Raw genomic sequence first — 27,058 nt, forward strand, 5'->3', positions numbered from 1 at the left:
AAACATTGACGGGCCAGCCAGGAGAACGCTGTTCTATCCCCCTGCAGAGTGACTTGGAAGTGCTGGTGAGCTCAGGGCTGTGAGCAGCGGCTGGCCTTTTGCTCATTTGCAGAGACTTTGTGGGCACAGCCACCCGTGTGTGATAAGTCAGGCAACAGCAATTTGAGCTTTGTCCACTGAGCTCAAACTCAGCTGGGCTTTCTGTGCTGGCCTAGGACACGAGGCAAGGCTTCCCAGTCACCTGGAGGGGCCTGCTCTGCTATTTGAAGTGGTAAAATTGTCCTGCTTTGTCTGAGCTTCCATGCAAGCTGTTTTCCAGCCTAAGGTACAGGGATCTTAAGGCACATCTTAAGATGTGCCACACTGGAGAAACTGGCCCTGTGTGCCAGGAACTATTGCTCTCCATCTTCACAACTTGCAGGTCAGAGAAGGAGAGCCTGCAAAGCAGCCTGCTGGAGGCTCAGCAGCACGTATCGGAGCTGGAGACGGCCAGGAGCTGCCTGGAAGCCCAAGTGCGCACAGCCAGGCAGGCCAAGGAGCTGATACTCGGTGAGAGCCTCGTGTGCTTTGTTTCTGCTGATTGCCCTGGCCAGTGCAGTCGCGCCACAGGCAGCTCTGTCTGCAGGGCTTGTGAGGAGTGAAGGAGCTGAGGGCAGGTTCCTCCTTGCCTGAAACTGAAGGGGCTTAAGGTCAGCAGATTCTTCTGCTTGTGCAGTCTCTGACTGTTGCCGTGTGTCACGTTTGCAGAGGATGTGAGGGGCCTTCGTCGTGAGCTGCTGGCTGTAAGATCTTTCAGCAAGCAGCAATGTGAAGACATGGCTCAACAGCTCCGCTGGGCAGAAGAGCAGTGCAGCAAGGCTCTGAGACTCTGGCAAGCTGCTGAGGAAGCGAAGAAAAGGAAGATTGTGCAAAACCTGGTAAGAAACAGTACATCCCTGAAGTTTTCCAGCGACTTTGAAGGGCTGGCTTAGCAGAAGAGCAGCCTGAGTATGTGACATGGTCTCAAGCATCTGCTGTAGGCTACACATTGCTGGGCCAGGCAGCAGAGGGGTTCAAGAGCTCCTACTTGAAGGCCTGTGAAGACCCAGAGGACAGTGCTGGGACAGTAGATGCAGCCACAGGTTCAGCATGGCCATAAGCCAAGTTCCCCAGGAGGCTGGGTGGTCACCACCCAAAGCATGGCAGTGAAGGGGCAGCATTTTCCCCACAGCCTGGTGCCATGCAGCAGACTGCTGCTGACCTTGCTGCCAGCTGCAGTCCCAGCAACTGGGTTCCTTGCTTTCTGTCCTTCCCCAGCGGACAGAGGTCTTCCCTTGGAGCCTGAAGCAGTTGCAACAGGCCTCCTGGTGCTGGTACTTCAGCTGGTGGCCTGTCTTGTGACTGGGTCATCGAGGTGCTGCTGTCGTCCTCATCCTGCAGTCCATCTGCAGCTTTTCCTTGACCAAAGGGCAGGGCAATCTGAGGACAGAGCCTCTGAGAACAGGCAGAAATCCTGAAGAGGGGGGGCCCAGGAAACAGGCAGCCATCAGAGCAGGGAAGGAAGGTGACCTCTCCTTTCCTTAGCCGTGCTGGAGCTCCTCCCAGGTGCTGGAGGGCACAAAGCCACTAGTGTGCCCTCTTCAGGTGCGGGGGTTGTTGGAGGGATGAAGCTTCTGTTTTTCCTTTGGGGAGCATTGGTGGGACTTCATCTGGACGTGTCTCTTCCACTCATCAGGAAAGCAAGCTGGAAGAACAGAGTTTGAAGGCACAGGAGAAGCTGGAGCAATGGATCAACTTGGTGGCAGAGGTACAGAGGGGAGAGGAGAAAAGGCTGCTTGAGATGAAGCAGTAAATTGCCATCATGCAACCTGGATGGGCAAAGAAGCAGAGACAGTCAAGAGGCACAGAGTGTGAAAAGAGAGTTTGTGTGTTGGTTTGGACTCCTCTGGGCCCCTTATGGGCACAGCTTCTCTGGACACTGTCTGTCTGTCTGGGATTGTCTCTTAGCTGGCCCTTGGTAAATACAGGAATGAGAAGAAACTGCTTTTGGAAGGCATGAGCACATCAGTCTTGGTTGCCACACAAGTGGTGTGTGGGACGTTGAAAGCCGTCTTCTCTTTGTTTCTGTGCAGCTCCAGAGCCAGAAGGCTGCTCTAGATGATAAGGTGCGCCAGCTGCTGGGAGATCTAAATGAAAGGCAGCAGCAGCTAGAGCAGCTGAGGCAGGAGCTGAATAAGGAGCGGCAGAATGGACAGGTGAGCCTGACTAGCCAGGTAGAAGAGCTTGGAAGGGCAGTGATGGGGACATGAACTGGAGACGTGAGGAAAGGGGAGGCAAGGACCATTGCAGGCACTGGAAGCACAGAGCCTGGCAGGCTGCAGCGCTGAGCACCAGGAAGAAGAGCTAGGATGGCAGGGTTAGAGCTGGGTAGAGAAGCAGAAGGAAGGGGCTGAACACAAGTGCTTTTGAGAGTGCAAAAGAGGAAACCTGAACGAGATTGCGGATGCCAGTAAGATTCCTCTTATCTTCCTGAATATCAAGGACAAGCTGCAGGCAGAGTTGCGGGAAGCTCAGAGGAAGATGGAGGCAATGGAGAAGAGGCACAAAGAAGAAGTGCAAAGGATGCACAAGATCCTGCTGCAGTACAGGCTGGCTGGACGAAAGCAGGTGAATGAAGGAGGAGGAAGCAGTGCAGTCATGCAACAAGTGGTCTCTGCCCTTGTTGCCTTTCCCCTGCAGAGCAGCAGGTGGATGGGACCAATGTCTCTGACTGCCATGCTCTGTGCTCTCCGTGGCAGCTGCTCAGAAGGACACTTAGTGGGTTGCTGAATCTCAGCTGCTGCCCTGGGCAGCAGGGCTAGTGCTTTGGCCGGTGGGCCAGCAATCCTGGGAATATATTTCTGCTGGCCTCTTAGTGCTAGCTTTGTTTTTGGAGGGGTCTGTTCAGGTGAGCGTGGTGACCCACGCAGATTCTGGGCAAGTTGTCCCTGTCCATGGTGAATGCAGTCCTCAGAAGGGAGTGAAGTGTAAAGTTGTTCTTTCCCTTTCGCAGTCTCCACTACGGCTGACTGTGACAAGCTGTAGTCTCAGAGTGCTTGTTTGGCTTGGACTGCAGGTGGAAGAGTTGACAGCTCAGCTTGCAGCCCAGGCCCAGTGCTGTTCCTAAGTGCTTGCCTTTGAAATGCTCTGTCTGGGGCATCTGTGCCAGGCACCTTTCTGACACAAGCAAATTTCTTGTCCCAGATGAATGCAGGAGCTGCCATCAAAGCTGTCGCTGCAGCAGCATCCTGGGAAGAAGCCCCCTCTCCACAGCCTGAAAACCCAAGGATGAGCAGTTCTCCCCGCTCAAGCCAGGAGAGAGAGGAGCAGTTCCTGCGTCTGCTGAGTACGTCCTGGGGATTTCTTGTGCCATCGAGCAGTGTATTACAGTGTGTGTACCTCGGCAAGAGCTGTAGCACATGTTCCTCCTCATTTGGTGTTGGGAGAGAATTTTTGGACTCTCTCCAGAAGCCACTGTGGTGCTAGGATGCAGGCAGGGAGCGCTTGGGGCGTTCCTTTTGCCTTTGTGGGCAGCAGGGCCTGGGTGGGCTTTGCCTGAGCTTCCCTCTAGAGTGAAGACAAAAGCAGGGATTGTTTTGGGAGCAGCAGGAGGCTGCGACCTAGCCAGTGGCTCAGTAAAAAGAGTGTGTGCTAGCCTGGCCAAAGTGAGCAGATGAGTTGGCTTCCTAGATTCCCTTTAGACTCCTGACTTCCCACCAGTCATTGGAAATGACAAAACACTTGAGCAAAGTTGATTGGCTGTGGGGCTGGTTTAATGCTGGTGTTGTTCTTATGACTCTTAGTACTTCTATTCCTTCTCCAGTTGGTTTTGTTTGGTTAGCGTGACCTCCTTGAAAAGAATGGCAGGTGACAGCACAAATAAGAGAGGAAGAGATCTTTTCAGTATGCCCTAAAAATTAAGAAATTGTATTCTTAGAGCTATCTCAAGGAATCAGAGAGGAAGAGCTGTTTTGAAAGAGCCCCAAAAGAAGAAAAACAGGATACTCCTTTTACAATTCCTGTTTGATATTTTAGTTGTATGCTTTGGAAGATGCATCAAAGAGACACATCTATGGGGCACAGTCAGATAGAAGTGCCCTGCAGGCAATTCTCAGGAGGAAGCCTGCAGCCCCTCTGCTGCATGTTCCTCTGGTAGCAGGCATGTTGTCACTGCTAATGCCCAGCTGCTAAATACCGCAGGAATACTAAGCATTGGCCTCAATCCCTGCACAGATGGTACTCTCGGAAAGCACACCAAGGCCTTGCTGATTGTGCAGTACAAGTGAGTTGCTCCTTGCAGCTGGTAACAGCTGCCAGTGCAGTGCTGTCAGAGAAGAACCACTCAGGTACAGAACAGAGGCCAGTTTACTTTGTGTCTGCCATCAGGCGCCCTCAGACAAAAGGTGGATGGATCTACTCCTCCGTGGGTCTGAGGCCAAAGACAATCATGTTCTGTCTTGAGTGGGGCCAACAGCTTGTAACAGGCCTTGATCTGGCTCTAGCTTCTTCAGAGTGGCTGTCAGTGGCCATCTGTGGGCTTTGCCAAGCATTTTGTCATACCTGCCCTGCCACTGACAGCTGGTGTGACTGCAGGGGCTGGAGCCTTCCTTAGCTGTGAGGTTTCAGCTGCCGTCCCGTTGCTGCAGCTTTGCCTGGACTCGTGGAAGGGTCAGCATCTCATTTGTGCAGGTGTCTGTGTCCCGGCAGCGCCTGAGGAACAGCGCTGTCCTTGTTACCCGTCTGGCTGCGCCCGTTTGGGGAGATGGGGCACACGGGTGGTGTTCAAGGGGCTGAGCCCAGTGCTAGTGACTGCTGCAGCCCAGGCTGAAGACAAGCACTTGTAGTTCTTCACTAAATGGGGAACGGGCAAAGTCATCTCCAGAACTCATCCTGCTGATAAATGAGGAGAGTCCTAATTCTTAGAGCCATTGTTCTTGGTTATAGCATGTGCTGCTGTTCTCTAAAATGGTCAAGGCATTGTTTAGGCCAAGTGCTGAGAGGTAGAGAAGGTGCCCTTCTCTCCTGGAATTGACTTTGCAATATTCTTTCTGCTCTGCAAAAAGCAGCTGTTCAAAGTTCATCCAGATGCCAGGGTGCATTGGAACTTTGGAAGTATGAAACCTTTTGTTGAGTCTCACAAGAGAGTGTTTCTTCCCAAGACAATGAAGTGTCCTGATTTTTCAGCCCTCCTTCCTGTTTGTAGATGACAACCACTTGCCTTGGGGCCTGTTCTTTTCTGGTCTCTGTCTGCTCTGATGGTTTTCCCATGGGCTTAGTTTCCCCTCAAGGCAGCCCTTCAAAGGAGTGTGGAGAAGAGACTCTGTGCAGGCCAGGCGTGCTACCGAGCTGCCTGTCTTGCTGGGGCTGCTGCTGCTGCTGTTGTTCTTGTTGATGCTCTTGTTAGCCGAGGGACCATAAATTGCTCAGAGCCCCAGAGAGTGGAGCTGGCCTTCAGATCTCCTGGACGTCAGGATCCCTCTTTTGAAGTTTGCTCCTTGCATTTGGTTTCTTTCAGGGCGTGTGGTGAGGAAGGAAGATCCAGAGAAGAAGTACACTGGATGGGAACTCCTTGGCAGTGGGTGAGTGCAGCCACGCTTGCTTCTACAGAACCATGGGCCAGGGATTTTGGTGGTGCGGTACCACGTGGGAAGTCAGGCAAGCTGCAAGCATCTTCAGAGCCTGGCTTCAGATTGTCCCTGTCTCAGTGCTGAGGCAGTACAAGGCATCATGAAAGATAACTGGATGCTGGCAATGTCTTGCCTGCCTCAAGCAGCAGGTCCTGGAAGCCCTCCTGCAAGCCCTCAAACATGTGGCACTAGTTTGCCTGTTTTCCCAGGAGATATGGTTTTGTATGATTCAAGGTAATTTGGCCACACTCATGAGGGAAGAGAAACCTGAGAGAGCAGCTTCCCACCTGGCAGCTGTCAGATAACAGCTCTCAGTAGCATTGCTTTCCACTATCTTGCTGAAAACAAGATTCAGTGGTCAGGAAGATAAGAAAGTGGTCAGAAAGATAAGATAATAGTGTTGCCTGAGTTTGGCAGGCAGGATTAAAAGAGAGCGTTGAGATGGCCCCGCAGGACTGTATGTTTCATTGCCTGGAAAGGCACCCCACAGGCACAGACACAAGAAGGGAAAGGCAAAGAAAACCCCTGCGTGCATAATCTAGTGTGCACATTTGAGATTTGTAGCAGCCCTTTTTCTTCCTGTTGCAGCCAGCTTTTCTCTTGGGCACTCTGCATGGCAGAGGGCTGCTGGGCTGCTGGGCCATTGGCTGAAGAGCGGACAGACCCTGGTGTTTTAGAGACACTGCAGGCAGCATAGAGCTCCTGCCTGGGCTGCCTTTTCCTTCTCAGCACTGAACAACTTCTCTGTTCTTGCCACTGTTCTGTTTCTAGGGGGTTTGGAACCATTTACAAGGCCTTCAACGCTGCCACAGGACGAGCGGTAAGTGCCAAGAGCCCATGCAGATTTTGCAGCCCTTGAGTGCTTTCCCTTGTGATGTGATCCATGGCCAAAGCTTTGGGCCACCTGACTTTGCTGCAAAGGCTGTCCCGCAGAAGCAGCCTGTCCAGAGGTGGGCTGCAAAATGACTTTTGGACAGACTTTATCTTTCCTCCCTACCTGAGTGAATGCAAGAATGGCGGTGGTGTCTATCCGAGAAGGACGCGCTGGCTTGGACTTACTGGATAAATGTTCCTAGATTAGCTGATGGCAAGAGCCGTTATTCCGGCCCAGTTCCTCTTAAGCCCAGGTTAAGAAAGGATTTCCCATTGTTTTCCACCACGTGGTTCAGCTTGAAAATATAATGCAGGACCTCAAGGAGGAGAGATCTTTACTGGAGCACAGTTTTGCCTTTCACTCCTAGGGAACCCAGTTCACACACGCACACGCACACGCACAGATCAGTGGGAAGAAATTGATGAAGAGCCTTAATTAATACAATGTTTTGTTGATCCTGCGTCAGAGACATTCCACTACAGAGATGCTATTTGTACTGAACTGACGTGGAAGTGCCTTGGAGAGTCCTGCTATTTTGTGGGGCTATGAGTTCAGAGTCCTGAGTTCTCGTTTTTGGCTCTCAGCAAATACAACTCCATCTTCCTGGTAGTTCCTTCTCCACCCGCGGTGCTGCGCTCAGAAACTGCACTTGGAGGGAGGTCGAGGAGGTGTCCAAAAGCCCTAAGCCCTGCTTATGACCTGGGGTGCATCCATAGCGTAGCACAGAAGGGTTATTCATTTTTAAACCCACTAAATAAGTACAAATTACAATAATTACTCGGTGTAAACCGTGTTCCAGGTTGTTCTTCAGAGTTGCAAAACCCAAAGTGAAGAAGTTAGGATGTGCTAGGGTTGTAACTTTCCTTTGAGTCGCTTTGGAGTCCTTTTTTGGACAGCATTTTCCCTGTCATGTATGTATGTGTGTGTTTACTTTGGCACACAGTCAAGAACGGCAGCCATCTCTGAAAGGCTGGTCAAAGCCCCTAGAAATGCTAACGTATTTCCTGTGGTTTCAATTTATCTTGGCTGGAGCAAAATTACTTCAGCTTGCAAAACACGTGTAAATGATAATAGTAGTGATAGACAAAGTGTGTTGGAGGAGTCTGCAGGTGCAAAGAGTGCTGTTAGCACTTTGTGGTTGATGGTTTAGTGTCCATTTCCACCGAGGTGACAAGGCATCCAGGCCCGTGAGTGCACAGAGAAAGAGGCTCTCGTCTCGTCTGCTCCTAATGGCTTTCCATGTCATTGTAGGTGGCCATAAAGGTACTTGATCTCCAGCACCAGGGCTGTGAGGATGTGTTGAAGGAAATCCTGGTCATGGATAAATATAAGAACCCCAATATTGTCACCTACCTAGAAAGGTCAGTATTCTGGCAGAAAATTTTCAATTCACATCAATCTACTCCTGCATGAGGCCTGGGAGGAGATTGCATTTTGTCCCCACAAATTCTTCCTGGCAGAAATAGCTTGAAGCTTGATCTCAGAAACGTGGCTCTCTTACTAAGCCAGCAGCATGTATGTTCACTCACTGCATGTTGTTCTGCTGTTTTGGGCGGGATTTTTTCCAAGTGTTGGAGGAGAAGTGCTGAGAAAGCATCGCAGAAATTATTTCCCTTGCACTGTTTGCACTGTTTTCCATTGCCTTACATGCCAGAAGACTAGGCTAGGAGAGACATAATTTGTCCGGTTTGAAATTGTTTTTCCTGTTAGTGACTGTCCTTTCTGCAAGGTTTTCCAAAGGGTGTTGGCAATGCTGCACACCCACCTGCCCTGAGTAAAAGCTGTGAGACTGTGCCTCCTTGCTGCTGGAGTTAATGGTGCAATTTGTGTATGAAGAAGATGAAGCAGCTGCTGGGATGTGTCTGCTTCCAGATTAACCTTTGCGTCACAAAACTGCCGCTTTCCCCTGCTTGCCACCTAAACCGTCTCCTTTTCCAGGGATGTGCCTTCCTCATTTAGACGGCACAGACAGCAAGCACTGGATAGCCTCGGTGGAGTGTGTCTTCACTTGATTCCCTCTTCACTTACCAGTGACCTGGACACAAAACTCAGCTGTAGTCTTTTCTTCCATGCGGCAATTTAGCTGTGCACATTCAGCTCCACACGGTTGCTTTTGTCTTGCAGCTACCTTGTCAATGAGGTTGTCCTGATGGTGTTGGAGTTTATGGATGGAGGCTCCTTGGCTGATGTGATCCGCATGAAAAGTCTGGCTGTAGGACACATAGCAACAGTGTGTCGGGAGGTAAGGGGTCCTGCTTGTGCTTGGGATGGCTTGGACAGACTGGTCCTTTGAAAGCGCTGCAAAGGGAGTGATTCCATGCTCAGAGCTTTCTTTCTGTCTTGTTCTTATGCTCCGGAAAGGAAAGAGCATCTGGGCTGAACTGCCTGCCGGTGTCCCTGCTCTTACTCTAGTCTGTTCTGTACTCTTCTATCCTATTACTGAACTTTCTGTCTCGTTTTCATTGTCATTTTCTGTTCTGCACTTTGCCTCTCCAAGCCTTTGCCTTTCTGCAATACCTTCTTTGCCTGTAAGCACAAAGGTGCTGGTGTCCAAGTTTTAAACCAGTGGCAAAGCCAAAGAGAGACTCGTCTGTCACAGGTCTCAATTTCAAAGGATGGCATGGCACCCAGCATGGTGCTTGCTACTGAAAACTGACACATGAGCTACTTCCAAGTCAGCTGTCCCTTGTCCTCCAATCTCCCACCTGACAGTGATGCCCTTGGTAGCCAAGGCAGGGACTTTTCCTCTTTTGGCAAAGCATTGTTTGTCCTGCGGACGGGGAGAGCGCATCCACTGCAGCAGGGATGGCTCTGACTGGCTTTGCCGGGGACAATCTGGAGCAGTGACTGATGTTTCCCCCTCAAGCACTGATATGCCTTCCCTTGGAAAGATCCTGCTCTCCTAGTGTGGCAGCAGCAAGCTCTTCCTCTTGCCAGCGCTCACGCTCCTTTGAGATCTGTGAATCTTCAGGAGCAGACTCCTTTTGTGTGTGGCGAAATCCGATCAGGCTCACTTTTGGCCTCCTGTTTCTTTTTTTCTCTCCCAGTGCCTGCTAGGCCTGGCTTTCCTGCATGCCAACCAGGTGATCCACAGAGACATCAAAAGTGGAAACATCCTGCTGGGCCGGGATGGCTCCATCAAGCTGGGTGGGTATTCTCGGTCAGGCGCAGCGCTCCGGGCAGGCGGTGTGGGGCTGCTTTGGAGCGGCTGCGGGTGCCCAGCAGTGGTGCCGGGGAGAGGGCAGGGAGCGCTCTGCAAGCCCAGGGCGCAGCTGTAAGGTGCTGAGTGGTCTAGAGAGCAACAAGGTAGCAAGAGTAACTCTGGTTTGTGTGTGCATTCCTTCCAAAAGGAGGGAGTTTCAGCGTAAAAGTTGCGGTGAGTGAGGAAAAGGCACGGTGGGAATCGTGGGGGGTAACTAAGTGGACAAATGCCCACGTCCTTGGCTGCAGCCCTGAGGAAAGAGAGCCCAGCTGCTTTTCCAGCTGGAATCAGCACTGCATTCTGAGACGTAGGCGTCCTGAGAAAGCCTTTTCCTTGGTTTCCTACTTGAAGCAGTATTTGTTTTTCTCCTCAGCTGATTTTGGCCTCTGTGGTCTGCTCAGCCTTGAGCAGAGTAAACGGAGGTCGATGGTGGGCACCACGTGGTGGATGGCACCCGAGGTGGTGAGAAGAGAGCCCTACGGCCCCAAAGTGGACACCTGGTCCCTTGGCATCGTGGGAATAGAAATGGCCACAGGAGAGGCTCCTTATATTCGGGAAAACAGTCACACGGTAAGGTGCAAATACGCTCAGAGAGCGGTGTCCTTCTGGTCCGTGTCCATTAGACAAAATCCCATGCCCACAGCTTGAAGTGCTTCCACCAAGGCCCTCTTTCTAAAAACATCCCGGGGGCTCAGATCAGCTGTCAAGGGAAGACCTGTTGCAGCTTGAAATAGCTGGGGCTGCACTGGAGCCTTTTATCCTTTGGGAGAGAAGGCTCATCTCTAAACCTCTGCTAGGCAAGAAATTGACACTGCGGACTGGAGCTTCGAAGATGGGCTCTAGGTGAGCACTGAAGGATATGGAAGAATCACGTAGACTCTCGTGTTTCCTTTTGCTTCAGGCTAGCTACCTGATAGGCAAGCAAGGGGTACCAGATCTGCACAAGCTCGGGCTGCCCTCTGGCTTGTGTGAATTTCTGGGTTGCTGCCTGCAGATGGATGTGGACAGGCGAGGCTCTGCCGAGGAACTTCTGCAGGTACAAGGCAAAGCGGCTGCAGCCCAAGCAGCTGTTCCCTGTCAGGGTTTGTTTCTTGGGCAAACTCCAGGGCTTCACATGGGCCCCCCCCATCTAATAATCTCTACTCTGGGTGCTTTTCCAATGAAAGCCAAGCAGGATCCAAGACTCTTTGTGGCTAGGAGGGACCAGTGCATGTCATCTAGTCCAAAACATCAGCCACTGGCAAGGACATCTTGAAGTGGATGAGGCTGCTCAGAGTCCCATCCAAGCTGACCTTGAACGTTGCTGGGCTTGGGGCTCCTCCCAGCTCTCTGGGCAGCCTGTGGCAGTGTTTCAGCACTCTCCTTGGGAACAGTTTCTTCCTTAGAGCCAATCTGAATGGAGTGTCTTTTAGCTGAAACTATTCACCCTTGTCCCCTTACAATTGGCCCTACTAAAAGCTATGTCCCCATCTTTTTTAGAAGCCCCTACAAATATTGAAAGTTCTCCTTGGGGCTTGCTCTTCTCCAGGCTAAACCAGCACAACTCTCACAGCTGTTCCTCAGAGGAGAGCTCCCTCCTTCTGGTCATTTCTGTGGCCCTCTTTTGCTCTTGGGTGCTGTATTCAGGTTTACCTGCTAGCAAAGGGAACTGAAGTATTGCAATGCCAGGGATGTGGGCTTGAAGAACACGACGAAAGCCGTCCCTGCCCAGCGCTTCTGGATTGCTGTGTGGGAAGGCGGGGGCTGTGGGGGAGCTCCTTCTGAGCATCCCAGGGCACTCAGCCTGTCCCTCCTGCCCCACTCTTTGAGCTTGCTGCCTCTGCTTTCTGCCAGTCAAACAGGGACAGCTGAGCAGGACTTGTGCCAGACCCATGTGCTGCCTGGCCCGCTCAAGTAGATGAGAATCCTTGCGGCTTTGCCGCCCGGTTTTGTGGCAGACGAGGACCAGGCCACTTCCTTGGCTCTTCCTGCTGACAAGGAAGATGCCGGCCAGCACAGGAGGTGGGGGGCCATGCCAAGGCAGAGCCTACTCTTCCTGCACGCTGGAGCTGAGCACATCTGAGCCTTGCTGCTTTGTCTCCTTGCTCCTGGCTTGCTGCTGAAAACCCGCGTGTGCTGTGGTCCTGAGAACAACACGTGGGATCAATATTTTTCAGAGCTCTTGGGAGTCTCCTGAGGAATGTCTTATGCCCCACATCTCTTTTGGACACTCCAATAGCTCATGTCTGTAGAAAAGAGGAGCTGGAAGAAGTCTGTTGAGTTTCCTGTAAGGAACAAAACCTTTGGACAGCAAGCAGCAATCCCACAGTGCTGTCAGGACAAAAATCCCAGCAAGTGATGACACCTTGAGCAATGGACTAGTGCAGTTGTGGGCCATGTTTGCCTGTGCTAGCAGCATCCTGGGCATGAAGGCACACGTGCTGATGGTGCCTTCAGTCCTATGTTAGTGTATTTCAGGGTGCTAGAGGAATGCAGCTTGACCCTGTAAGGAACTCAGTTTGGAAAAGAATGGTTCCTTTTCCCTTTGTCTCTTTTAATTTGGTTTGGTTTGTTTCTTTTTCCCTTTGGGCAGCATCCATTTCTCCAGTCAGCGGAGCCTCTCTTAAGCCTCTTCTGACAGCCTGATTGCTGTCATCCCTGCAGCAAAATCATGCAGGAAGCAAAGGAGATGGCAAGGAGCACTTCAGCACTTGGGGAAATGAACCTCTGAGAACAGGTAGAAATCCTGAGGGGAGAGGGGCCAGGAAACGGGCAGCCATGGGAGCAGGAAAGGAAGGTGGCATCTCCTATTCTCCCACCTGCTGATCCTGCTTTTGAATTTCTGCTTAGGACAGCATTGCTGTAGGGCACAAAGTCACTACTGCTGTGCCCTGTTCAGGTGTGGGGTTGTGCACGGCATGAAGCTTCCACTGATTATCTGGGGAGCTTGGCTGGCACTTCATGTGGAAGTGTCTTCCTCCCCTCATAAGGACTTGGAAGGGCAGCGTTTGGAGGCACAGCAGCTGCTGGCACACAGCTGCTCCTTCTGTACCTTCCTGGTGGAGGTACAGAAGGAGCAGGAGAACAGGCTGCTGGAGATGAAGCAGGAAGTTGCCAGCATGCAAGCTGTACAAGCAAAGTTCTGAAGCAAAGCCAGTCAAAAGGCAAAGGCTGTGAGAAGAGAGTTTGTGTGTTGTTTTGGACTCCTCTGTGCTCCATATGGGCACTGTTTCTCCGCACTCTGTCTGTCTGGGGGGCACTGTCTCTTAGCTGGCCCTTGGTAAACCGTGCTGGAGAGACCTTTGTGTCTTCAGGGAGCAGTGTGGTGAGAGGCTACCAGAGTGCAGGTTTGAGGGGGGCAGGCATGGTGATGCAGGCCCAAAGAGAATGGGAAAGCCAGAGCTTCCTCTCAGAAGGAGGGAGGTCTCACGGGAAGTCCTCTGCAGAGCCAGGCTAGAGCTGTGGGAGAGGGCTGGCTGTCAGGCTGCTGAGGAGGTGCCTGAAGCTGCTGAGTATGTCCTGTGCATTCTTTGTCCGATCCAGCAGTGGATTATAGTGTGTGTGCCTCAGCAAGAGCTGTAGCTCGTGTTCCTCTGTGATTTGGTGCTGGGAGAGAAATTTTGGACTCCCTCCAGAAGCCACTGTGATTCTAGGATGCAGGCAGGGAGCGCTTGGGGCATTCCTTTTGCTTTTGAGGGCAGCAGGGCCTGGGTGGGCTTTGCCTGAGCTTCCCTCTAGAGTGAAGACAAAAGCAGGGATTGTTTTGGGAGCAGCAGGAGGCTGCGACCTAGCCACTGACTCAGAAGAAGGAGTGTGTGCTAGCCTGGCCAAAGTGAGCAGAAGAGTTGGCTTCCTAGATTCCCTTTAGACTCCTGACTTCCCACCAGTCATTGGAAATGACAAAACACTTGAGAGAAATGGATTGGCTGTGGGGCTGGTTTCATACTGCAGTTGTTTCTATGACTGTACTTCTGTTATTCCTTCTACAGATCACATCGGCCCCCGCCATCTAAATCCCCACTCCGAAGGCTTTTCAAATGAAAACAAAGGAAACTTGCAGCAAAGCAATCGAGAAAGCAGAAGAGATGACCAGGACCACTTCAGGATTGCTTTCTCCAAAGGCAGCTTGGAGCTGGAGTCACAATAAAAGTCCTACACACCCTCAAGCCTGTTGGACAATTGCCTTCCTTGTCTATGCCCTGAAAGAATGTCCCCTAGACTTTAACCTTTCCTTTATCATGTCCCCTAGATTTTAACCTTTAAAGTTTCCCATGGACTCCGGTTTTTCATTTCAATGTACATTGTTACATTATTAGTGATATATAGTGATCATAATGTGATTGTTGAAAATCATTTACTGTGCGATGTTTGGTGGCAATTGGTGGTATATATGATGGTCATTTAAGTTGAAATTTTAGTTGCACGATGTTTAGCAGACTTCCTTTCCCAGTTTTCGTTTTCACCGTCGCGTGCCCCTGAACACACTATCCCTGAGAAGGACAGGACTGGAGATGGAACCTGCTCAAGAGCACAGGCCAGCCATCAGCCATCTGCCATCTGCCCTCCTTTTCCGTGCCCATGCCAGGAGGGCACTGGCCATGCCTCCCCGGATTCTACCCTAACCCACCTTGTGACAGCCCTCAACCCTGTTCCTGCTTTCCTGTTGTATTAGCAGTCCCCGATTTTTGTTGTAATTCATGTTTCAGAGATTCCCGATACAGGCCACCCTCAGAAGCCAGTCACCCCAGTTCTTTTATTTATTTAGGCAGGAGAGTCGGCACCCTCCAGCCAGCCGGAGGAGCGACTCTGGTGCCCCACAGGAGACCCGTGCCTGGCCACACCATAAGGTCCTCACAGGCTGGTCCCCCCTAAAGCCTTTTCTTTTGGCTTTTGTGTTTGGGGAAGGGCACCGGGGGCAGGTGCCATCACCAGTCCTTTTGATTTTCTGTTCTCTTTTGATTTATGGGTAAGTGAGGGGGAATGAATTGGCAGAGAGATGCCTGGGACTCGGGCCGTTAGAAGTGAGGGGAAATGAAAAATGCATTTACTTCTTGTTTAGTTATTCTCTGCAGTATGAACTCACCTGTTTATTTTAGTTCTCAAGTTTAGTTAAAGTCTATGAAGTATTGTGTTGGTTTTAGTTAAGACAAGGTTATTATTTTGACTATGATTGTTATACCTTTCATTTTCAATAAATCCAAAAAGGGGGAGTTGTGGGAGCTTGTCCTGGAGGGGATGGGCCATGAAGTGGCCACACATCAGACAATCAATGAGCAACAGGAAGCCTCAGGAGAAGAAAAGCCACAATGGATGACACCCAGGGAACTTCTGGTGAGTTTATCATAGAGAATAAAGGACTCTGGGACTGACTGGGAGTGGCCATGCAGATCAACAGCCGTTGATTGGCCAGATGGTTTCTGGAACTTTCTAGAACACGCTGGTTCCAGGCCTTCCCCAGCACTGCTCAGCTGCAGCTCTGCAGCTCTTTGGCTTTGGACCAGCGTGTTTAACTGGCTTCTCAGGTTCTGGGGCTGGCTTCATCCCAGCATTCAATTCCTGCTCTGCCCTGAGGCTGGCTATTATTTCAGGCTCCAAGGCGATTGGCAACTGATTCAGCTCCTTTTCTAGCTGCTTGGCAACACAGAGCTCTCTGAGTCAAACCTCCATGCATATGGATACCAGGCATGGTCCTGTACTGGGATTTTCAAAGTTTCTTCTACCAAAATTCATCTTTTCTCCACCAGTAACTGTGGATAGTGCTAGTTTTTCTCAGTCTCCGTCTCTCTTCAGAGATGGACAAGCTTTCTATAGAAGCTTTTAGCAGGTCTGTCAGTAGAGAGCAGTTGACATCATTTTCTGCATGAGAGTCTATTACTTTTCTGCCAGAAGATAGCAGCCTTGACTGAAAATTTGTTTCTCCTTTATTATGTCATGAGCAGTTACTGCTGGATCAAATGCCCATGTCACCTCAAGAATACCCTGCTCATTGCGCCAGTTAAAATGTAAGGCCCCTAAAACATTGCTCAGTGAGACACTTTAAAAGGACTTCAACTTGTTCACGAACTCTGATGTAGAAAAGCAGGAGAATTACTGACAAGATGTTCTCAAGAGGTCGGAACAACACAAAAATCTTCCCTGGCAACTTGTGAAAATCAGAGAACTTTGGCAAAACATTTAGAGCAGGAATCAATCAACATAAAGCATTCCATCAAGCATTAACTTAGCGTATTCAACTTAACAAATTCCAAGCCTGATAGATTTTAAGTTACTGAAAAATCTGCGAGAATGAAATTGGAAGAACAAAGAGGAAGAGAGAATGAGAGAAAATATATAGAAAAGAACCAACACATCTGCCATTCCTGGTTCCAATGGTGTTCAGCTAATAGAAGTCCAAGAGGAGGTAGGGCAAAGACATGTGGTTGCCACATAGCCTGAGTTAAAATCCATTTGGCTTTCCTGGGGCCTTCCCCCACATGGGGCTGCCACTCACGTGGCCATTTAGGAGCTGGGTAAGGGGCTCCAGACACAGGGGTGGGGCATTGCCTCCGCTGTGCCAGGGATCAGTGGTCACTGCTGGGCTGGGATACAGGCCTGGGAGTGTGGGGTGTGCAGAGCAGAGCATCACCTCTCCAGAGCGAGGCTTGATCTGCCCCTTTCCCCACATAAGCACCTGAAATGTTTGGAGCCAGCAATCTCTAGCCTCTCACAACAAGGTTTCTGGGCTCCTGTGCTTCTTGGCTCTCCAGACTCCAAAGACTTGTGGCTGGATATTAAGAAACCTGCACTTTTATTGCTTCCAAAAGAGGCAGCATGAGGGTTTCATTTTCTTTCTAAGACCTTCCCTTCATTCTATCTCCTCAGCCTGAGATAGTCCTTGTAACGCCTCTCCTCTCTCTCCTTCTCCACAAAAATGGAGGGGGACAACGGAAACACCAATCTATGAGAGGCCAGAAATGTTAGAAATGTTGCAATGTAGTAAGGGAAAAAAAAAAAAAAAAAACAGCACTATACAACAATAAAAATAAAATTGTACAAAAGAGGTAATGACGTAACCGACAAAGGTGAAGTGTCACGTGGGGCCCCCGGAACAAGGAGAAGATGGTGAGGGCTTACAGAATGATTCTGATGGTAGATGGGCGCTGCTGGTGCTGCCTGGAGCATCTGTGGGCCTGCAGTGGCAGTTTCCTGCTCCCTCTCTGCAGCACTGGTGGTGGCAGGGGCAATGGTGATGGGTGTCTCTCCCTGCAGAGCTCTGTTTGGCACTGCCGCTACCATCAGTCCCCCACGCTGGGCGTGCGCGTGGGAATCGGATCTGCCGCTCCACTGCCTCTTCCTACCACCCTGCTGGGCTCCACTGGGCTTGGCTGGACTCCCTTTTGGCTTGGCTGAACTCACTTGGTATCAGTGTCACCACTCTGGACTGCACTGTTCTGCTGGAGCGGAAAAACAGTCCCACGTGCCACCCTGGCCCTGATGGTTTCAGTTGTGTGTCAGAGCTGTCACTTCCGAGCCACTCATCTCAACTCCGTGGCCTTAAAACTACTGTGGAAGGACAGAACTGGCAGGGAAATGGTGGTGGTGCTTTGGTCCCAGGGCCTCTCTGCTAGAGGGAGCTAGAAAGAAGGATCCCCCTTGCATTTGTGGTCATGGCATTTCCCTGCTGAAATCACACCCATGGCTGTGATGTAAAATGAATAAACAGTGTTAAAAGATCCATGACCTGGTCTCTGTAGCTAGGAGAAACCTCAAAATGTAATTGAAGTAGTGCTTCTCCTTGTTTGCTGCTTTCCTGAACTGAGCAAGGTCCAACTGGAAGAAGCCTTCTGGTTTTTGCTCAGAAGCATTAGTGGCCAAAGAGCACTGATGTGGTTCCTCACATCCCGCTCCCTTCTCAGTGCTCAACTTCTCTGGGTGGGCTGTAGGGGATTAGTGTGTTCTTGGAGTTACTCTTAGATGCCTTGAGCAGTAGCTTATGGACTAGGAGGGCTTTTTGTCTTGCTTTGTAGCAGAGGAGAGCTTTGCAGCCTTTTTTTGGCCTGAGCTGTAGGGAAGATCTGGTTCCCTGCACTCTGTGAGTTCACAAACCAGCCCAGGGTGGCTGCTATTGTGATGTCAGGGGCCGCATCCCAGCGTTGCCAAGGCAAAGTTGCTGTGCCCAGGCCCGGCAGGGCTCAGTGAGCAGAGCAGCTCTGTGGCACGCTGACTGCAGGCGGAACCTGCTGATCGCCGAGGTCTCTGCCAGCAGGACTCGCAGGATTTTTGGTTTTTCCCCGCAGGCGTTGTCTGGTGCAGACTTGGGCAGCGCTGCTCAGGCCATGGAGAGAGTGTGTGCTGCAGTTTGCACGGCTTTCTCCGTGGCCTATTCTGGGTACTTTTTCACCCAGCTGGCACGTAAGTGGACGGTTTTGTGCAGTGTGGCATATGGACACCAAAATGCCACCAAGAGGCCTTGAGTTGGGTAAAGCTGCTGTCAGCAGCTGCAGCTAAGAAGGGGGTGTCTCTAGCCAGAGGGGCCTGGGCAGCATTTGTAATGTAGCCTGCAGGGGCTCCGCTCCTCCCGTGGCATAGCCTGTGCCCAAGGGGTCTGGAATCTCCTCCGTTTGCTGGCTCAAGCCAGACAACTTCCAAGATAGGAGGACTGGGAGAGCTTGGCAGGAGTCCTTGGAAAAGCTGTGCACTGCTCTCCAGCACTGAGGGAAAGTCCTTCAGTTCAAGTCTTCTTGTCTGCATTCCCTCATCCCAGCATGTGCCTGTGGAACTTGACACTTCCTGAGTGCTAAAAGAGCCATTCCTTCTGGGGTGAAATCACAGGATCAGCTTGGAAAAGGCCTCTGAGATGGACATTTCAGAGCAGTTCTTGTATGCTCCTGAACCCAGGAGCTGTTCCTGCGCTGTGTCACCACAGAACTGCCACCATGGTTAAAGGGGACTTAGGGGAAGCTTTGTTGGGGAAGGGTTTTCAGTAAGCTCATGGCAATTGCTGCATGCAATCTCTTCAGAAAACTGAAGTCCAGGGAAGAGAGGAGCTGTAGCTCCTGCTGGGTGCGGTGGGGCTGAAGCTGGAATGCCTGTTGCAGAACCACTGGGACTTTCTCAGTCTCGAGTTTCTATGGGTTGAGAGGCCAAAGAGGACAAAGGGTAGACACGAGGCAGTAGTTTGTGCTGTTGCCTTGCTGTGTGACACAAGGGTTGCTGCTGGAGTGATGGAGTGAAAGCAGAATGCTCTGTCTTTGGTTGCTGACTATTTGGTGGGCTTGCCCAGCACAGGCAGTTTCCTTACAGCATCTGCTTTTTTTTCCCTTTTGTCTTGCAGGTCACATCACCCGTGCCTGGAGAGAATCCGCTCCTTGGGTGAGTGGGAAAGGAACCTTTGATGTTGGTAGCATTTGACAATTGTGGAGCAAGCTGTGAGCTGGGCCTGGTGCAGTCCAGTGCCAGCCTGGTTGGATGAATGAAAGAACAGTCCAGGCTCTTTGCAGCAGCAGCAGCAGAAGCAGCAGAAGCTGCAGGAGGACTTGGATCCTGGGCTGTTTTCTCCAGTTCCTTTTCAGAGCTTTTAAGCAGCTGAAAGTTGGGTTGCTTGGTGCTTGAAGCCATGATGGAATTTCTCCTGTACAAGAGAGTGCAGTCCCATCTAACTGGCCCATTTGACTTGAGTTTGAACAATTAGAATGCCATTTCTCTGATGATTTCTCCTTAGTGCATCTGGCTCCAGAGCTGAATAGAGAGGTTCCCCGTCCCTGACACTGCTGTCTATCTGCAGAGCCCAAAACAGACCTCTGAGCCTCCTCTGGATGCATGTCTTCCTGAAGAAGAGGCCAAATGGGAGGAAGATTCCCACCAAAGTGCACCTGCTGCCACTGCAGGGCCTGAGCATCCAGCATCAGTAAGTGGCAGCTCTGGCTAGTCCTGTGGCTGGAGCAAAGCAGAGCTGCAAGTTTCTGAGCAGACAGCACCTGCCCTGCCTGGCTGAAGATGCTGAGGACTGGAATCTTTCCAGCTCCCCGAGAGCACTTCCCCCAGCCTGTGAGGCCTGGAGAAGGGGTGTGGAACTTGGACATTTAGGCATCACTTTCCTACTGTTCAGACAGGGACTGGAAATTTGTCTCAGCAAGAGACAAGAGGTAGCAATAGGATGTCTTTGGATGCTCCTGGGGTACAAGTGAGGCCCTCTGTGCCCAGGGGCTGTGTAGGCTCCTTGTCCCCAGTGAAGAGAGCAGTGAAAAAGTGCAGTTCACAGCCTTGCAGGATATGAGGAGACACTGTCCCCAGGAGGGACCTGGTCCTCCCCACAGAACAGTCAAAGTCAGCAGCTAAGGGAACAGCTGAGATGCAGCGGGGCCTGTAGCTGAAGAGACGTAAGGCTCTGAATGACAGCTTGTTTCCTGACCCTCCTGCTGCTGTCTGTGCACAGAGCACAAGGGCAGCGCCAGCACCTGCTCTGGCTGCCTCTGCACCCGAGGAAGAGGCTGAAGAGGAGGAAGGTGCCAATGACCCTGCTCCTGCTGTCAGCCCGTGGCCTGAGCAGCCAGCATCAGTAAGTGCCTGTTTGGGTTAGCAGTGTCTTTGGTGACATTTTGTCCCTCATGTAAAAGCAGGGTTTGGGTTCGGGGCCTTGAGCTGGACAAGTGGGCTGCAAAAGCTGAGAGGTGAAGAGCCCTGGATGTGGCCAGCAGCATCTTCCTCAGGGCTTGCATTTGAAATGAGATCGGAGGGGCATCTCTGCCAGTCACATTTGTGACCCAAATTAATTTCTTGTCCCAGAGCTCCAGCTCCTCTGTCGTGGCACCTGCACAAGCTGCAGCTGAAGAAGCCTCCAGTGCCCAAGCTGGAAACTCAAGCAGGAGCAGCTCGTGCACCTGGAGCACGACTAGTTCCTCTGGCAGCATGGAGCTGCTGGGAGAGAGGACAGAGGACAAGTGCCTGGACATGCTGAGTACGTCCTTTGTGACCCTTGTGTGCCGCAGCAGTGCCTGGTGTGTGTGTGCGTGTGTCAGCAAGAGCTGTCCCAGCTCCTGTTCCTCCTCAGCTGAGTGCCAGCTCCTGAGGCCTCCCCACAGGAGCTGTTGCTGTGCTCTGAGGTGGGGAGGGATCTCTGGGCTGCTGCTCCTGCCTCGGAGGGCAGCTGGGCCTGGTTTGGCCTTGCCTGAGCTTCCCTCTAGGCAAAAGGCAGCGCAGAGATTGTTTCTGGCTGAGCAGGAGGCTGTGACCGAGCACATGAGGAGGCCTCCAGGAGCTCCTGTGGGGCCCAGCTCCTGTGGGGCACGGCCAAGGTCATCTTCAGAGCTCAGCCTGTCCTAAAAGCTGAGGGACCTCATTCCTAAGGCCCATCACAGTAGGGTAGAACATCAGCTGCTGCTCTTGAGCGGCAGAAGGGCCTTGTTTATGCAAAGTCCTGTTTCAAGATGGAGTTCTTAGCTCTGCTGGAGGCACTTTGCAATATTCTTCCTGTTCTGGAAAGGGCAGCTGTTGATAAAAATGGATTCCAGAACCCAAGATGCCTTGCATGTTTGCAAGGATTAAATCTTTTGTTGAATGTCCCAGAGTGTTCATTGCCTGAACAGAAAGGTTGTGTTTGTCCTGCTGTCCTTAATGTCTGAAGGCAACAATCACTTCTCTTGCTTACACTTTTCTGATCCCTGTCTCCTCTGACTGTTTCTTGATGTGCTTAGATTTTAGTTTTGACTCCTAGTTTTGGACAGGCCATCTGTGCTGCAGGGCTGCTTGTCCTGCTGCTGTTGTTTTTTAGGTGGTGGTGGTGTTGTTTCCTGAGGGAGTGAGTTGAAAGGGCGCAGTGTCCCAGAGAGTGGGGCTGCCTTTCTGATCTGCTGCAGGGTGGGATCTCTTTTGAAGGGAGCATCTTTCCTTGGGATTTTTACAGAGATGCTGGTGAGCGAGGGAGATCCTGAGGCTAAATACACAGAACTGGAAACAATTGGCAGAGGGTGAGTGCAGCCACAGTTCTTTCCATTTACTCTTTGTCCCTGGACTTTTTTCCTCTTGTACTGTGGATTCCTGCACTTGCAGGGACTAAAGGACTTCTTCTTTCTCTGCGGCCGTTTTGTTTCTAGGGGTTTTGGCACGGTGTGCATGGCAGTGGAGACTGCCACAGGAGAAGAGGTAAGCGTCAAGCAGCGCCACAGCTTCTGCTGAACTGTTTTAGGACAGCATTTGATCTGTCATGTCTGGAAGAGTTTGCTTTGTTGCTGTGAAAGGGAGAATGCCAGTGGAATGATCAAGCCCCCTAGAGGTTGTCCAGCAGTTTTGCTCCATGTTTTCTGGCAGAAATTGACTTTCTGCTTGCAAGAGGTGTGTGAATGAAAATGGGGATGATCAAGTAAAGCCATGGGGGAAGTCTGTGGGAACGGTGAGTGTTGTTAGAGCTTTGAGGTGGACAGCATAGACCATGTTTCTGCCAGGTTTCCAAGGCAAAGGCTATCTGGCTCTTTGTCCTGGGAGGTGCCCAAGCAAGCGGTCTGATGTCCAGCCACAAGGCAGCTTGGCCCAGCCCAGCTCTGTCACCCCATCATCACTGTCTCCGTGTTCCCCTGGTGGTTCTGTGCCACCAACTTTGGTTCATGTTTTCCATGTTGTTTTAGGTGGCCATAAAGAAAATTAGTCTCCTGGAAGAGAGCAACAGCGAGGTGTGCCTGAATGAAATCCAGATCATGCGTGGCAATAAGAATGCCAATCTTGTGACCTTTGTAGACAGGTGAGTGGTTCTGCTGTTCTGCCATGAAAGGTCATTCACATCCTGCAAGCCAGAAGTTCAGCCACTCCTTTGGTGGCTGGCAGAGGATGGAGCTGTTAATTCCTGCTTCTGGGCTGATCTACAGCGTCCTGGGAGGAGATTGCATTGGGGCTGCGTTCATTTTTGCTGGCATACCTAGTTGGAAGTGTGCTTTCAAAGACCAGCCTTGGCCCTGTCTCACTGAGCCAACAGCCTCAAAGTTCCTGTCCTCTCTCCACATGGTTTCATTTGTTTTGGCAATTGATTTTTTCCCACGGGACTCCAGTGCTGACAAAGTGCTGTAGATTGTATTTCCCTTGGCCTGTTGCATTGGTGTGGATACCAAGCAGCCTTTAGACTGCATAGAGTTCAAGCCCTGTAGAGCATTGTGAATGACTATTCCTCCTGTCTTCCTCTGAGAGAGACACAGGAGCAAGAATCCATCAGGTCATGTAAGTGCACACCTTCATCTCCAGGCTGTTGTTTCCTCCTTTCAGCTACCTGGTGGATGAGGAACTCTGGCTGGTGATGGAATACATGGACGGAGGTTCTTTACACGATGTCATTAGGGAGACTCATATGGCAGAAGGAGAGATAGCAGCTGTCTCTCGGGAGGTAAGGGATGGCGCTTGTTTCTTCCCATGGCTTGGTCGGGACGGCCCTTCCAAATGGGTGATAAGGAGAGGAGAGATTTCCCCTTCCAAGCTTCTTTCTGCATTTCTCTTACGCCTGGCAGTAGCAAGAGCAGATGAAGTGCCTGCCAATGTGCCTGCCCTTCTTCTAGTGTGTTTGTGTTTGCCTCTCTAAAGCTTTGCCTGGAGCCTGTGAGTGCTGCATTCCTTCCCCACAAGAGAAAAGTGGCTGGTGGCACCATGTTGAGCAAGTGGCAAAGACAAAGAGATCCTCACAGGACTCTCACAGAGCTCAGCCTCAAAGGAGAGCTTTGAACCCCAAGTGGTGTTTGTAAAAGCAGACACTGTTGTCTGGCTGCAGAGAGTACAGGCACTGCAGCTGCGCACCTTGAGTCTGTGTTTGCAGGGCACTGGCCAGAGCAACAATTGCCCTTTCCCTTTCAAAAGCAAACAGCCACGCCCTTAGAAAAGCTCTGCTGTCCTCGTGTTGGAGCAGCCAGCTCTGCTGCCTTTGCCAGCAGCCTGGCCTGCCGTGGCTCACCAACCCCCAGGAAGTCAGTCTTGCAGGTGTGCCACTGCCCTGCTTGTGGGACGCAATCCACTCAGGCTCGTGTTTCTTTTTCCTCTCTCAGTGCCTGCAAGGCCTGGATTTCCTTCACTCCAAGCAAGTGATCCACCGAGACATAAAAGCCACAACATTCTCCTGGGCTTGGACGGCTCTGTCAAGTTGGGTGGGTGTTGCTGGCCAGGCTCAGCTGTGGCGGGCTGCGCTGTGGGGCTGCCTTTGGGTGCTGCCGCTTCCCTGGTGCCTGTGGCAGTGCAGGCTGCCCTGCTGCCAGCGCAGAGCACAGCCACAAGGTGCAGGGAGCTGTAGCTGGGCAGAAGGGGTCAGGAGTGCCTTTGGCTTGTGTGTGTCCCTTCCCCAGCAAGGCAGCAGCAGTCTAATAGCTTCAGGGGACTAAAAGCCACTGCCTGAAGTCGGGGGCTTTTGCAAAGTGGCCAATTGCGTATTTCCTCAGCTGCAGGCTCGAGGAATAGCAGCATGCCCCTGGTACAGCGGGATTCCACACTGCCTTCTAAGATATTGATTCAGTGGGGAATTCTTTTCTTTGCTTTCCTTTTTCATGCTGGCTTGATCTGAGTGTTTTTTCTCCTCAGCTGATTTTGGCCTTGCTGCTCAGCTCACCTCTGAGCAGAGCAAACGGAGATCAGCTGTTGGGACTACGCACTGGATGGCGCCAGAAATTTTCACAGGGAAGCCCTACGGCCCCAAAGTGGACATCTGGTCCTTTGGAATTGTGGGGATCGAGATGGTGGAAGGAGCACCTCCTTACCTGATGAACACCTCCCGCACGGTACGCTGCAACTACCCTCAGATGCTCCTGTCACTCTGACTAAATCTACTCCCATTCTGCTGCCTGGGAAGCTTGCTAACACCTGACAATGATTGGTGCCAGGCTGCATAGTCTCTTATGCTTCTTGCCCAGATTATCCCCTTGGCATTTCATCATGAATAGCACAAGAAAATCACTATGCCTTTTCCTTGGTGGAAGCTTTGCCTAAGAGAGCAGTGAGCAGCTTTACCTAAAGGAGCAGTGAGCTGCATTTTATGGGAGGAATCCTTGGAAATAGTAAAGTTAGATTAAAGTCTGTCTTCCACCTCGCCTGTAGAGCTGGTGTCAGTGCTGAGAGAAGCAAAGTGTGCTGCTGCTGATGGAGTTGCTCCTAATTCCATCAGCCAATGAAATCAGGGGTCAAGGCAAGAGCCTTTGCATGTTGGACTGGCTACGGCTGCGCCTGGCTTTGGGTTCTTTTAGTAGGGGTAGGAAAGGTATCTCCCTCCCTCTGGCAGGGAGTAAAGAGCCACTGGGCAGTGGAGCTTGTCCAGTGGGGTCTGTGTGAGCAGTTTGGCGTGTGAAGGAGACAGGTGGAGCGTGGCATTTCCTTCTTCTCCAGGTTCAGCAGCTGATAAGCACCAGGGGCACCCCGAAGCTGCAGAAGCCCAGGCAACAGTCGGCTTGGCTGCGAGACTTTCTGTGCTGCTGCCTGGAGACGGACGAGGACAGGCGCTGGTCTGCCCAGGAACAACTTCTGCAGGTAAAAGGCAAAGCGGCTGCCGGGTGCGCCGGCTGCCCGCTGCCAGGGGCTCCTCGTCTGCTCAAGTCCAAGGCGGCAGATGGGCCCTGCTCCTGAGAATCTCCAGTCTGGGGGCTTTTCAAAGAAAAACCGAGGACAACCCTGGCCTGGTATGGGTTGGAAGGAGCCTTTCCAGGTCGCCTAGACCAAATCTCTTTCATCTGAAGCCATCTGGGTTAATGGATTTGTGGGATTGGGAGCCATGTTTGGCTCATGTAGCATGGTCCTGGATGTGGAGACAGAGGTGCACAGAATGCTCTCCTTTGTGTATCTTTCTGCTTGCCAGAGAAAGCCAGTTTCAGCCTGTGAGGTCAGTAGAAATTAATGTCTTCTTTTTCTCTTTGGGCAGCATCCTTTTGTAACCTCAGCCAAGCCGACCTCCAGCCTGACGCCTCTGATCATGGCGACGCAGCAGTTTATGGCCGACAGGAGATACTAGCTTTGCAAGAGGCCATTGGTGTTTTTTGTAGTTTCTAGTTTCTAGTTGATAGCTCGTAGTTTCTAGTTTGTTTACACTGATAGTGTAAATAAATACAATAATACATAAAACCTTCACTGTGCTGGAAGCTTCCCTTTGTCCTCACGCTGTGCATAAGCTCCAAATTTCCTTCTGAATGGTCAGGTGTTTCTTAAATGTGGGAAAAGCCATATATGGGGTTTGTGGCATGGTCTGGAAGTGGGCAAAGGTCTTCTGACCTTGGTGCCTCCAGGCCAAAACCTCTAGTGGAGAGACAGGCTGGCAGCAGTGACTAGAGGAGCAGAGTGGGGCAAAATGGAGCAGAGCAGTGGTGGCAGTGCAGGGCATGCTGCTGTGGCTGTGGTTGTGTTGCAGCTCTTGGGAAAGGTTGGGAGTGTCTGTGCTGCTGTGGGCAGAGGGGGAGGGAGCCGGGCTTCTCCACAGGCTCGGGCACAGGTGAGTTTCTTGGCTCTCCAGACTCCAAAGACTTGTGGCTGGATATTAAGAAACCTGCACTTTTATTGCTTCCAAAAGAGGCAGCATGAGGGTTTCTTTTTCTTTCTAAGACCTTCCCTTCTTTCTATGTCCTTAGTCTTAGATAGTCCTTGTAACGCCTCTCCTCTCTCCCCTACTCCACAACAATGGAGGGGGACAACGGAAACACCAATCTATGAGAGGCCAGAAATGTTAGAAATGTTGCAATGTAGTAAGGGAAAAAAAAAAAAAAACCAGCACTATACAACAATAAAAATAAAATTGTACAAAAGAGATAATGCCATAACTCACAAAGGTGAAGTGTCACATGGGGCCCCCGGAACAAGGAGAAGATGGTGAGGGCTTAAAGAATGATTCTGATGGTAGATGGGCGCTGCTGGTGCTGCCTGGAGCATCTGTGGGCCTGCAGTGGCAGTTTCCTGCTCCCTCTCTGCAGCACTGGTGGTGGCAGGGGCGATGGTGATGGGTGTCTCTCCCTGCAGAGCTCTGTTTGGCACTGCCGCTACCATCAGTCCCCCACGCTGGGCGTGCGCGTGGGAATCGGATCTGCCGCTCCACTGCCTCTTCCTACCACCCTGCTGGGCTCCACTGGGCTTGGCTGGACTCCCTTTTGGCTTGGCTGAACTCACTTGGTATCAGTGTCACCAATCTGGGCTGCACTGTTCTGCTGGAGCGGAAAAACAGTCCCACGTGCCACCCTGGCCCTGATGGTTTCAGTTGTGTGTCAGAGCTGTCACTTCCATGCCACTCATCTGACAAAAGGGATGTTTGAGCATTTGCTCCAGAGCAGTGCCAGTCTCCAGCTATCTCTGGACAGCTATAGGGGACAAATATCAGTCCATGCCCCGTCTCACAAGTTGTTCAATGAGGAATTCCACCTGATTCCTCAAGAGAAAAGGGCTCTCACA

General features: G+C 51.4%; 1 protein-coding gene across 1 annotated transcript; it reads left to right on the forward strand.

Moving 5' to 3' along the window:
• The first annotated feature begins 815 nt into the window (after window positions 1–815).
• LOC115491097 (uncharacterized) lies at window positions 816–25,637 on the forward strand. The gene is given in 21 exon segments (XM_072922333.1): window positions 816–917; window positions 1,715–1,786; window positions 2,112–2,234; window positions 2,521–2,646; window positions 3,223–3,364; window positions 5,534–5,597; window positions 6,417–6,465; window positions 7,771–7,880; window positions 8,644–8,761; window positions 9,567–9,666; window positions 10,095–10,291; window positions 10,623–10,757; window positions 21,554–21,645; window positions 21,772–21,820; window positions 22,300–22,412; window positions 22,928–23,045; window positions 23,695–23,752; window positions 23,755–23,793; window positions 24,221–24,417; window positions 25,019–25,159; window positions 25,548–25,637. Coding segments are annotated over 21 exon segments (2,235 nt in total).
• Window positions 25,638–27,058: the final 1,421 nt, after the last annotated feature.

Source organism: Taeniopygia guttata, chromosome Z, assembly GCF_048771995.1.
Source record: "Taeniopygia guttata chromosome Z, bTaeGut7.mat, whole genome shotgun sequence".
Classification (NCBI taxonomy): domain Eukaryota; kingdom Metazoa; phylum Chordata; class Aves; order Passeriformes; family Estrildidae; genus Taeniopygia; species Taeniopygia guttata.